The following is a 13523-nucleotide window of genomic DNA, read 5'->3' on the forward strand; positions in this document are numbered from 1 at the left end:
TCACACCAAACTTGTGCCGCATGTGAAATTTGCGCTCAGGATTTGACATCATGAAACTTCTCCCCTGACACTCAGGCAAAATGGAGCGCACGGACGCGCGCCTCAATACCCGGAGCAGATGAAGCCAGGAGCCTCTACCAATAGAGAGGCAAGCTCAAGTCACGTGCGCGAAGTAGTGAATATAGAGGTGCTCTGATACTTCTTTTTGCCCCTCATTTTACAAGCTGCCAATGGCTGAATTAGACCCATTCTGGCGGGAATTTGAAGGTGAAAGACGGCTCTCTCAAATTAGACCAGGCGGGCTGCATTGGCAGGGCGCGTCACGGAAAGTGTGCGATTTCAACGTCGTTTCCGGCTCAGATTTAGCTAGAAAGCGTCGTATAACGAGTCTTAGCAGCTAAAATAATGATATTATAGGCATGAAATTCACGGTATAAGTGCACTAGTAGCTGTAGATTTCAAAAATGCAATAAAAAAACTAGTTTTTTCGCAATTTTTCAGTCTACACAACCCGTGTCCCTCTTAACTGGAGCGATGAAAAAGAAGAGATTGCAGTAGCACTGTGCAAACTGCGCAGGCTCGCCGAGTTGGGAGGAAGGGCGGTTGCCTGGGCATCAGTACCCTTTGCACTGTTTCCGGCGTGGCCCTGGTCGCTCGCGCTTCGCATAGAAGGCACGATTACTTCCTCGTCGATTTCGCTTTGAGTTTTCTGTCAAGAAAAGTGTCATCATTATCACGTTAAGTACCTTGTCTGCAAATTTAAAAGCTAATTTCGGCTTTCCGATGGGAGCTTCTGCCTTTGTTGTCACTACGCAAACTGCCATAGGCTCGGCTGACTTACATCATCATTGATTTCTCAGCAGCAAACCTAAACATTGTATCGTGCGCGCTGCTCTTGGACCAGTATTTCAATGTAATCTTTTCGGTGCCCAGTCTTCATGTTGTCTTCTACAAACTTCCTGCGACAACATGCCGAACTGTAGGCTAGATTTAATCGACGTTGCTCGATTTTCGGTGGCAGTCAGTCGCGATCAAAGTTGGGTTTTATTATGGAATCTACGTAATTTTTTGCAGTGGCTCTACTTGAAGGAGACATGGCATGGGTGGCACTTGTAACACTCGAACGATGGTTCGTGATGCGATTGCACTCTGTTTGGATATGAGGTGTGAGCCCTTGAAATCATTCAATCGATACCATTCAGCACAAACTTTTGGTCATGATAATGTCACGGGGTCGTGACGTGGCCGAAGACAGGAGACTTCGTGTTAGGATTTAACTGTTTATTTGGGCGAACCTGTGCCCGGTAAACTGAAAGTCCAATTACAGCAGCAGTCTCGCACAGATAGCAGTCTCGGACTGATAGCGGCAAACGGAGCGTCGGCCTTCGATCAACAACTGACAAGCGGCGAAGCGCGTCGGCATTTATAACCTTGCAGTCGAATGTTCTAGCGCTATCGCTGGCGGCGGCGTGCGTTCCAGAACAATCTGTACCATTCGCACAGTGGGCGTGATCTTATCGAAATGATCTACTACAGTCCGGAACCCTCTAGAAAACTACAGGCGCGGTTTGCGCTGAGAATCGTGTGGTGTTTTGGGACGATAACAAAAACTTGGGAAATGGAACGTGGCATTGCCCCCCTCTGAAAAAGGCATCGTCTCGATGCTTTAACTAAAGATGAAGGTACAATAATAATGCAAGAAAGTACAATGAATAAATTACGATACAACAATAATACAAAAAAAAACACTGGTTCAGTTTGTTAACGCGCATGAAACGGCTTGAGGCGCGCGACATGGACGACTTCAGGTCGCGATCGGCGTCGTTGAGAGTTCGTAATGCCGTCGGGGACAACCTCGTAATCAAGTGGGCCGAGACGTCGAACCACCCTGTACGGTCCGAAGTACCGTCGCAGAAGCTTTTCACTTAGTCCACGTCGGCGTATCGGCGTCCACACCCAAACACGTTCACCGGGCTGGTATTCCACAAAGCGTCGTCGAAGGTTGTAGCGGTGGCTGTCGGTCGTCTGTTGATTCTTGATACGGAGCCGCGCAAGTTGTCGGGCTTCTTCGGCGCGACGAAGGTACTCGCTCACATCGATGTTTTCTTCGTCGGTGACGTTGGGTAACATGGCATCGAGCGTCGTTGCCGGGCTCCTTCCGTAGACCAATTTGTATGGAGATATCTGCGTCGTCTCCTGCACCGCCGTGTTGTATGCGAAGGTCACATACGGAAGAATGGCATCCCACGTCTTGTGTTCGACATCGACGTACATTGACAGCATGTCGGCGATCGTCTTGTTAAGCCGCTCGGTGAGGCCGTTGGTCTGTGGGTGGTACGCTGTCGTCCGGCGGTGGTTTGTTTGGCTGTATGCCAAGATCGCTTGAGTTAAGTCGGCAGTGAATGCCGTTCCTCTGTCGGTGATAAGGACCTCCGGGGCGCCGTGACGTAGGACGATATTTTCGACGAAGAACTTAGCTACCTCGGATGCACTGCCTTTTGGCAGGGCTTTTGTCTCGGCGTAGCGGGTGAGGTAGTCGGTAGCTACCACGATCCACTTTTTTCCGAAAGCCGACGTCGGGAACGGCCCCAGTAGGTCCATACCAATCTGCTGGAAAGGTCGGCAAGGTGGATCAATTGGCTGCAGAAGTCCCGCTGGCCTTGTCGGCGGTGTCTTGCGTCGCTGACAGTCCCGGCATGTCCTCACATAACGAGTGACGTCGGTGGTAAGACGCGGCCAGTAGTACCTTTCTTGTATCCTCGCGAGCGTGCGAGAAACACCGAGGTGCCCTGCCGTCGGATCGTCGTGAAGGGCTTGCAGGAGTTCTGGTCGCAGAGCTGAAGGCACCACAAGGAGATACTTAGCCCGAAGCGGTGAAAAATTTTTCTTTTGTAGAAGACTGTTTCGTAGAAAAAACGACGCAAGTGCGCGCTTGAATACCTTCGGGACTTCGGCGGTCCTGCCTTCGAGGTATTCTATTAGGGCCTTAAGTTCCGGGTCGGCCCGCTGTCGTTCAGCGAAGTCGTCGGTACTTATCGTTCCCAAGAAGTAGTCGTCATCCGGGTCGTCGGGTAGCGGTTGGTCGACAGGCGCACGAGAGAGACAGTCGGCGTCGGAGTGTTTTTTGCCGGACTTGTAAATGACAGTAATGTCATATTCTTGAAGTCTCAGGCTCCATCGTGCGAGGCGACCTGAAGGGTCCTTCAAAGTGGCTAGCCAACACAAGGCGTGGTGGTCGCTTACAACTTTGAAGGGCCTGCCGTAAAGGTATGGGCGAAATTTCGACGTAGCCCAGATGATGGCGAGGCACTCCTTTTCTGTTGTGGAATAATTTGCTTCTGCTTTGGATAGCGATCGGCTGGCGTAACTAATAACCCTTTCTAGTCCGTCGGCCCTCTGCACAAGAACGGCGCCAAGACCTACGCTGCTTGCGTCAGTATGTATTTCTGTCTCGGCGAATTCGTCGAAATGGGCAAGTAACGGAGGCGTCTGGAGGCGATGTTTAAGCTCCTGGAAAGCGTGTTCCTGTGGCGTTTCCCACTTGAACTCCACGTCGGCCTTCGTAAGGTTAGTGAGAGGATCGGCGATGCGGGCGAAGTTTTTCACGAACCGCCTATAATAGGCGCACAGGCCCAGAAATCGGCGCACGGCTTTCTTGTCAGTGGGCGGCGGGAATTCGGCGATGGCGGCTGTTTTCCGTGGATCAGGACGAACTCCAGACTTGCTGATAACGTGCCCCAGAAACAAGAGCTCTTCATACGCAAATCTGCACTTTTCTGGCTTCAGTGTAAGTCCGGAAGTCTTGATGGCTTGAAGTACAGCTTCTAGGCGCCGAAGATGCTCGTCGAAACTCGAGGAAAACACGACGACGTCGTCCAAGTACACAAGGCAAGTCTGCCACTTCAATCCTGCCAGTACTGTATCCATAACGCGTTGAAAAGTTGCAGGCGCTGAGCAAAGGCCGAAGGGCATCACCTTAAACTCGAAGAGGCCGTCCGGTGTTATAAACGCCGTCTTTTCTCGGTCTCTTTCGTCGACTTCGATTTGCCAATAGCCAGTCTTGAGGTCCATTGACGAAAAGTACTTGGCGTTATGGAGCCGATCAAGTGCGTCGTCTATTCGTGGGAGAGGATACACGTCCTTTCTTGTGATTTTGTTCAGGCGGCGATAATCGACGCAGAAACGTAGGGTCCCATCCTTTTTCTTCACTAACACCACGGGGGATGCCCATGGGCTCTTGGACGGCTGGATAATGTCATCCCGCAGCATTTCATCAACTTGTCTCTTCATGGCCTCACGTTCTCGCGTCGAAACCCTGTACGGACTCTGACGGAGTGGTCTGGCATTTTCTTCGGTTATGATGCGATGTTTCGTGATTGGGGTCTGCCGAATTTTCGATGACGACGAAAAGCAATCTTCGTATTGCAGAAGCAGGGCCTTGAGCTGCTCTTGCTTATCGTTCGGAAGTCTGGGATTGACGTCGAAAGCTATGGGAGGGGCTTGGTTCCTCTGAGCAGGTTCCGCAGAATCGGCGAGGGCGAAAGCACTGGTGGCTTCGACAATTTCTTCGATGTATGCGACCGTTGTTCCTTTGTTCACATGTTTATACTCATTGCTGAAATTTGTGAGCATAACTGTTGCTTTGCCTCCCCGCAACTCTGCAATTCCTCTTGCGACGCAAATATTTCGGGTGACCAACAGATGCTGATTGCCTTCAACGACGCCTTCGAAGTCAGGTGATTCAGGAGCGCCGACTGAAATAATGACGCTTGAGCGAGGCGGAATGGTGACTTGTTCTTCCAGCATATTCAAGGCATGGTGTCCAGACGGCGTGCGCGGCGGTAGTGCTTCTTCTGTGGATAACGTTATCGACTTTGTTTTTAGGTTGATGACTGCACCATGGAGGCATAAGAAGTCCATGCCAAGGATGACATCTCTCGAGCAACGCTGTAGGACTACGAAGTCTGTTGGATAAATACGGCCGTTAACGGTGACTCTCGCTGTGCAGATTCCTGCAGGCGTTACGAGATGACCTCCGGCTGTGCGGATTTCAGGGCCTTTCCAAGCTGTCCTAACTTTCCTTAACTTCGCGGCGAACGACCCACTGATGACAGAATAGTCGGCTCCAGTATCGACGAGAGCGGTCACACTGTGGCCGTCGATAAAAACGTCGAGGTCGCTAGTTCGCCGTCTCGCATTACAGTTAGGGCGTGGCGTCGGGTCACGGCTGCGTCGGCTTGTTCCGCTGCTTGCATGTTTCGTCGTCAGGCCACCTTCGGTAAGTGAGCTTTCGCCATCAGGGCTTTGCCTGGTTGGCCTTGTGTTCGGAAAGCTCCGTCGCGGCGTCGTCGTCGTCGGAGGATCTTCGGTAGTTCGTCGCACAGCAACCGCACCTCCACCGGTTGCTGCCCTTAGTTTCCCGGATACGGGCTAGGAGACCGGCCCCGCATTGGGCCAGAGTACTGTCGGTGGTGCGGTGACGTGCGGCGGCTGGGCGACGGCGAACGCGAAGGGCTTCGTGGTGTCCACCGAGATCCTGTCAGGTAGTCGGCGATGTCACGTGGTCGTTCTCCTGGCTGTGGGCGCGGTGCATTGACGGCGAAGCCACGCAATCCCATCTGTCGGTACTGGCAACGGCGGTATGTGTGTCCGGCCTCGCCGCAGTGGTAGCAGAGCGGGCGATGGTCAGGGGTGCGCCAGACGTCAGTCTTCCTCGGTGCACTGCGCTGGGCCGCTGGCGAACGGTATGACGTCGGTGGGGGTGGTGGCGGCGGTGGCGTCTGTCGACGGAAGTGCGATGGGGCGGCGGTTTGGCGTGGACGGGGAGGAGCGTTGTGGCGCAGTGCAGCGGCGTAGCTCATAGCTTCCGGCTCGGGCAGCGGTGCGTGGGGAATTTGAAGCGATTGCCGAACTTCTTCTCGCACAATGTCGGCGATCGAATCCACTTGAGGTTGCGCCGAAGGCAACAGTTTTCGCAGCTCTTCCCGCACGATCGCTCGGATCGTTTCACGCAGGTTGTCGGAGTCACTGGCTTGAGCAGCAGCGCATTCTGGAGTCAGGCGACGATTATATTGTCTGGTGCGCATGTCCAGGGTTTTTTTCGATGGTGGTCGCCTCGGATACAAATTCTTGGACGGTGTTCGGTGGATTCCTCATTAGTCCCGCGAAGAGCTCCTGTTTGACTCCTCGCATGAGGAAACGAACTTTCTTCTCCTCAGGCATGTCTGGGTCAGCGTGACGAAATAGGCGGGTCATCTCCTCTGTAAAAATTCCAACCTTTTCGTTTGGTAGCTGTATCCGGGTCTCTAGTAGAGCAGCGGCCCTCTCTTTGCGAGCGACCCTCGCGAACGTTTGAAGGAATGCGCCGCAGAAAACATCCCACGTTCGGAGCGTGGACTCCCGATTTTCGAACCAGGTCCTTGCGGTGTCTTCCAAATAGAAGAACACACGACGCAGCTTTTCTTCATGGTCCCAGTGGTTGAGGGCGGCCACACGGTCGTATGTCTCCAGCCAGGACTCCGGGTCTTCGAACGATGACCCATGGAAAATTGGTGGTTTCCTGGGTTGATGCATGACCATCGTGGGCTGGGACGCTGCGGTTGTCATTGTCGCTGCAGTCGCGGTCATGGCCTTCGTCTTCCGTGCCTTGTCTGGTAGAAGCCCGTACTCCGGTGGTAGCCCTTGCTGTCGGCGGCTTGTTCGCTGCTCCTGGTTGGTGTCGGTGTCTTCTCCGCGACGTGGGCTGGGTTCACGGCTTGACGGGGGCGTCCGGTACATGAACGAAGCAGCAACTCCACCAGATGTCACGGGGTCGTGACGTGGCCGAAGACAGGAGACTTCGTGTTAGGATTTAACTGTTTATTTGGGCGAACCTGTGCCCGGTAAACTGAAAGTCCAATTACAGCAGCAGTCTCGCACAGATAGCAGTCTCGGACTGATAGCGGCAAACGGAGCGTCGGCCTTCGATCAACAACTGACAAGCGGCGAAGCGCGTCGGCATTTATAACCTTGCAGTCGAATGTTCTAGCGCTATCGCTGGCGGCGGCGTGCGTTCCAGAACAATCTGTACCATTCGCACAGTGGGCGTGATCTTATCGAAATGATCTACTACAGTCCGGAACCCTCTAGAAAACTACAGGCGCGGTTTGCGCTGAGAATCGTGTGGTGTTTTGGGACGATAACAAAAACTTGGGAAATGGAACGTGGCAATAATGTGCATAATCTAGGTGGCTTTAAATGTAATTGGCGAATTTATGCACTGGCAGTTTCTTGTAGGGTTACTGTCTTCTTTTTTGCGTTCATTTTGTTGGTAACGCGGGTTTTCCAATGATAAAGGGAGCCTGAAATAGTTTTGGTGATCTTATATGAACACATCGGGCAGGTAGACCGAGTCCTGAGGGCCATTTAGATACAGATTTGAGCTCTCTACATAAACTGTGTAATTTATTACAATGTTTTAAAGCTGTGAATCGCTGCAGATCAAAGCAAATCGCTGTGACTCGGCCAAATGCGTTTTCAGCGCCCATTGACAGAGCGACATGCTCTGGCCATTTGACGTCAGCATGGCTGCTACTTTGATTGGCTTTCATGGGCTTTAAAATGCGCAGAAGTATGATCAACTGGTATGGCGGCGGCATCTGTCGCAGCAGATATGAACCACTATGCGATCTTCGTCTCTGTTGCCAGACCGCGTGCGTGCTGCCAGGCGCATTGTGTGATGGCCTCTAAGTCTGCGCGCAACCTGCCGGCATGCGTTCTCAGAGGTATAAACTGGTAAAAGCTGAAATTGTCAAGCGCACTCATGAGAGTTTTGCGATCGCTAGCGTGCCTCATGAGTTTAGGAAGCGTGGCAGAAGTGAGAAGGAGGATATGATATAATCAGTGATGGAAGTGCTGCTCCGATCGCTTCTAATTGCTCCAAAAGAGAAATGCTGCTCCATGCAGCTCCGAAGTGCAATATTTGCTCGTAACTCCTCCAAACCTGCTCCAAAATGGTGTTGGCAAACTAAAAAGAATGAAGTTGAATCATGGGACCATCCAGTGAGCATAAGCGAAACCTAAAGCAAGCTGTATACACTATCATCCTAGTATGCCACTTAGTGGCGTTAATCCAGAAAAATCTCAATGATTGATTGATTGATTTGTGGGGTTTAACGACCCAAAATCACCATATGATTATGAGAGACGCCGTAGTGGAGGGCTCCGGAAATTTCGACCACCTGGGGTTCTTTAACGTGCACCCAAATCTGAGCACACGGGCCTACGACATTTCCGCCTCCATCGGAAATGCAGCCGCCGCAGCCGGGATTTGAACCCGCGACCTGCGGGTCAGCAGCCGAGTACCTTAGCCACTAGACCACTGCGGCGGGGCAGAAAAATCTCAAGGGGTGACACATATGAGGCCATGGTGTCCAAGTTGTATTTTTAATATTCGTTGTATTTTTATTTATATAAGAATTAAATCATGCTTTCAAATAAAATTTAAAAAAAAACGAGCACGGGTTCTGAGCTCGGGCAATCGCATTGTTCTATTCAGTCTCTTTTTCTCACCTTTTTTTTTCGATTTACATAGTTCACACAACTGAAGGGCATCTAACACAGGTACGCAGTAAAAGACAAAAAGCCGTTTAAAAAGTTGGTTGTGCTATACTTAACTGTTAACTTAATTATATCACGTGCTAAAGCTAAATTTTAAGTGGGACAGTCGCAAGGGGTGTCCTCTCCAGCCTGAACACAAAAAAAAGTCCGGACTATCTTGACCCCCCTCGTTATGATTTATGCCAACTATACTGCTTGTATACTAACAGCATACTAGTATATGGCAGGTTTAATAATAAATATAAATACCGTCGAGCCCGCTTATAAAGAACCTGAGCCTGACGCAGCATTCGTTTGCTGTATCCCAAAGTTCGTAGTAAATGAAATACAGTTTTAAAAAAGTTGCGATTAAAAACACAAAATTTTTTGCCCACAAAGATGCACGGATTTCGAAGAGTAGAAGTGATAAGGACAGTCTAGAGTTTATATCAAATGTCAGCGTACTCTTCGCCGAGCCCGTGGCATAAGCTGCATGAGGCACTGGCTCCAAAGTTTCGTCGTTTTGGTGATGCACTTTCTCCAAATCGCTCTCGCCGCATGCTTAATTTACAACACCTCAATCCGTGCACGGTTCCACAGTGTCGGCATCATCATCAGCCGTAATTAAACTAGCACAACAGATGTCCCACCCGCTTTCCCAGGTATGAGTCGACGACGCGCTACCACAAATTGCCGCCGCAGTGATCCTGTTCGGAAGCTTCAGGCTCGGCATCCAGCCCGACGTTGACGAAGTTGGCCTCACGAAAACAGTTTCGGGTGCATGTAGCCATCACCACCGCCTACGAAATATCCACCATCTCCACACCTGAATACCGGGATGCCCGAAACGGCAAGTTGGCTGCCAGGTGAACAACAGCAAACCAAAACACGCAGGAAGGAGGCAGGTCAAGCAGCTTGCTTAAAAGGTCCGCGAAACGCGCAAATCGAACGTAGAATGCGTGCGCAGGGGTCTAAGCACGGCCGCCTGGATAAGCACGCGCGGCGGTGTTCGAAGAATCGGTGGCCGTGGTCAAAGAATTGTTTTGTTATTCCGATGGGTTTGCAGGATCTCACCGACTTGGATATTTCGGCATTCGTTCCACGCAAATTAACATCCATTTTTTACGCTTCCGCACAGGTGCGGAAGGCATGCTGAGCCGAGTGCGAAGCGGGCGAGAACAGGTTCTAAACACGAAAAGAATCTCAAATAATCAGAGTGGGTGGAGTAGCGTATGTCGCACGTGCACTAGAACGATACGATAAGACAAGACGCAGACGATCAGATTCAGACGATGTTGGCAAATGGTCTGGTCACTCCAGTCCAGGCCGGCGACGTCAACGACATTACCATTACCAGCGATCAAAAACAGGGGAGATGGCCCACCGGTCTTCGAAAGATTGGTGGCAGTGTGAAAACACGGGCCGCGTCTGGTGATGCGGGGTGCTCAAAGTAGCGGGGGGGGGGGGGGGGGGACAAAGGACGGAAGGGTGCGTAACAAAAAGCGGTCAGGGAGAGCGGCAACTAGAGGGGCGCGGTGGCAGGGTCGGCATTCAACGATAATAATCTATGGGCACCTCGCCGATGCCTTATCCGTGGTCGAAAGGGGCTTCCCGGGAAGGCGGCAAAGCGACTCCAGTCACTGTAACCTATTGGCGGCGCTCGAAAACGTTCGTTGTAAGTGCGATTTTGTGTCATTGAAACAATGTATATTTTCACGGTCACGCGGATATTGTTTGTTTTAAGCGAAAGTTCATTTTAAGTGGAGCCGTTATATGTGGGCTCGGCTGTATTAGATGCTTAAGTGATGTTTTAGACTTTAGGAGTTGTTAGAACCATGCATCTGCTCCAAAAACACCAGTAGCAACCCTAAGCTATAAAGTCGCCGTCCGATTTTTTGCACTCCAAAAATTCGAACTTGTTGGATATTTCGGACTTCAAAATTGCACCGTCAGGGTTTCCATAGGGCTAATGCATTTTTTGATCGATTTTTCGGATTAATTCGCCCCCTAAATTTGAATTTTTCGGAATAAATCGCTAGTTTTGAGCAGTGCCACGAACCTGTATGGACGCCGCCATGTTAGATTTTCTGACGGCTTGACTAAGCTTAGTGGCTTATTTTAAAATGGCTTTCCTGCCTCCAAGATTGGAAAGGAAACGTCATATTTCAAGTTTCAGAGATCGTGTCTGCTTTCGAAAATGCGGCACAGGACCATTTTTTCATCTTCGGTCAGCTGTAGTGGTCAGCACTGTCGTCATCGCACCGTACAGGGGGGAGGCGGAGCTGCGGCTGCTACGCAGTAGTGAAGTGAATGTGCCTGCCACACTGACATTAGGGAGTTCTAGAATAGCGCACTGCGAGCCCTTGCGGAAGGGTCGCTGTTACTGCGCATGCGTCGTAACGTGAGTCGCTGTTCGGCCTGCCCGCAGAAAATCCGAAATAGCAAGCGGTGATCGAGGCCCGCGAAGTGTTGTGTGTAGCATTTGAGTTTGTGGTCAGGGTGAATGTCCCTAGACCTCTCCCGAGGAGGAGCAAACGCTATTATAGAACTCGTAGTGGGTCTGCTATACTTGCAGCGCCTGCAACCGTTATGCTAAAACTCCCTATTTAAAGACTTCACTCGTGTGGACGATGACAATATCATACGCGCAGCCTACAGACGAAGAAATTCTTCGCCAGGTTGTGCCGCAGCTGGAGAGTGGTTCGAATGGTGACGCTTTTGTCGAGCATTTACTGTGACGATGTCACCTTGACGCAAATATGGGCGAACCAAATTGCTTCCAAGTGTAGTAGGAGGCAAGGCAGAATCATAGACTTTTCAAAGCCTGCCTGATGCAATAAAGTTCGTATTTCTGACAAAAACGAATTTTTCGGGCTGTTAATTTTTTCGGACTTTTTTTCAGTCCCCGCCAGGTCCGAAAAATTGTAGCATTTTTTTATGTTCCAAATTAAGGCTGCTCCAAAGCACCATTTTTTTTTTGGTCCAGAATCTGCTTCAGAAAATGAAATGTCACTACCATCACTGTATAATGGTCCGTAGCGGCCTTGGTACATGGCTGTTACTAAATTTGTGGTGCAAATGGTTTGATGATGCTCTAGCCTTAGTGCTGACAAAACTTCAAAAATACATTCCGGATTTCCTGTAATTTTTGTAAATTTGAATGCTAGTAAGCGCACCGCATCGCATGCCTTGATTCTTGGGCACATGAGGCTGCATGCTGAACGCGTTTTGCTCTAGCGTAGCTGATGAAGAAGATTGTTTAGCTGTAGTGCAAATAATCGTGACTTCAGCGACTCCTGCTATCAGCGGTGTATGCTGTAGACGGAAAACAAATTTTTTGAAGTTTTACCTCGCGAATAGGCGCACCCCAAACTTGGAACCACACTATCTGGAAAAAAAAACAAAAACATTGCGCTTATTATGCAAGTAAACACAGTAAGTGTGCTGTGATCCTCGTCAATTGCTGAATTCAAAGCAATAATTTATTCAGGCTCACTGCTGGTTTAATAAATACAACACTGTTTTAAAATATATTTGTAATCAAACACCAGGTGTATAGCGTGGAAGATTTGATGTGCGGGATCCAGAGTTTCAACTGCTGCAGTTCGGTGACACACTGAGATTTGCCAGAGTCCTTGAAGGACTCTGGACTATCTACAGATTGTGTTTATATGCTTCAGGATTGTGTTTAAATGCCCAAATCTTATTGAAAGTAATGTCACCCTGAATGTATAATAGACGTTCGTGGGTAAATCTAGTCACACTTTTGCAGCAGCAAAACAACTGCAACGCTGTTTACGCTTCAATGCCCACACACAGGCTGGGGCACCCCTAGCGGCTGCTCCAGCCTGTGTATCAAACATCCGTGTAAGCTTCATGACCAGTAGGAGTTGAAAGACACTGTCTCTACTTACCTCTTAGGGTTGTTTAATGAGCACATAAGTTATAGGTCTTCTTACATTTTAGTCCACTCTCTTTTTTGTACTTTTGTTCATAAAACAGAAGAGCATTGTCTTGCCACATGTTTCACAGCAAGGTGCATTCTCATTTAAAAATTGTTAAATTTGTTATATGCATTTTGCAGTATTCGTTTGGTTCGAGCACTATTTCAGGCCATTGTAGCGTGTTTTAACAACTGTCATTTCTTATACTCAGATTATCGACCGTGTCAAGAGATGGCTGAACTGTGCAGCGCTCTGCTTATGAACATGGCAGAGTGGGATGTCTTCTTGGAGATAGAAAAACAGCAGCGAGGATCAATAGGTGTATTCGAGGTGAGCTCATGATGTTTTCTTGTCTCGGAAACACTCTGTAAGTGTTTCTTCAGTAAGGAAGGTAAGGAAATGAGATAGTATGATAGAGGGGCCTTGGAAAACTGTTTTGAAACATTTTCTCCTTGCTTCGGACCAGTGCGACATTACTGCGAGCTATTGATGCTTGTTTCACGCCCTTGTAGCAGGTGCTAGTTGGCAAAATAAAAATTTAAAAAAGTTGAGCCAGCTGCATCTTTCTGCATAGGAGCTGTGAATCTGTAATGGTGTGATTGCACTGTCTGAAGATTGTTATTTTCCGAAGATACTGCATGTAGAAATTGGCTCAGAAAGTGACTGTTATATATATTCTTACAAGCATAATGAAAAAGCATTATGGGCGTCTATGAACTACATGGCTCCTTTGAGTCAACGTGTGTTAATTTATTAAAGATGGCTTCTTGATAAGCACAGCCTCAAAAATTGTATTGTGGTTCAAAAACCAACATTTGCTGCGGGACATTTTCACAGCGCCCAAAATGATGTGCTCTTCAATAAATTACTGGTATTTGACAAAAAAAATAGCCTATTAAACGTGAAAGTACCTAATTTCTGTCACGGCATTTGTAGTACTGCCATTTTAAATTGTGTTCAGTTAGATCTCTGTGTAATGAAATCAGTAAAATCTGCACTTTA

The 13523-nt window shown here is 49.3% G+C and overlaps 1 protein-coding gene across 1 annotated transcript in view; it reads left to right on the forward strand.

Annotated features, from left to right (window-relative positions):
- The window catches only part of IntS8 (integrator complex subunit 8), a 132748-nt gene that overhangs the window by 79922 nt on the left and 39303 nt on the right, over positions 1-13523 (forward strand). The window contains exon 16 of the mRNA XM_037422182.2: positions 12733-12851. Within this exon, the coding sequence (XP_037278079.2) occupies positions 12733-12851 (119 nt within the window). The remainder of the gene's footprint in view (positions 1-12732; positions 12852-13523) is intronic.

The sequence above is a fragment of the Rhipicephalus microplus genome, chromosome 3, assembly GCF_043290135.1.
Source record: "Rhipicephalus microplus isolate Deutch F79 chromosome 3, USDA_Rmic, whole genome shotgun sequence".
Lineage (NCBI taxonomy): Eukaryota > Metazoa > Arthropoda > Arachnida > Ixodida > Ixodidae > Rhipicephalus > Rhipicephalus microplus.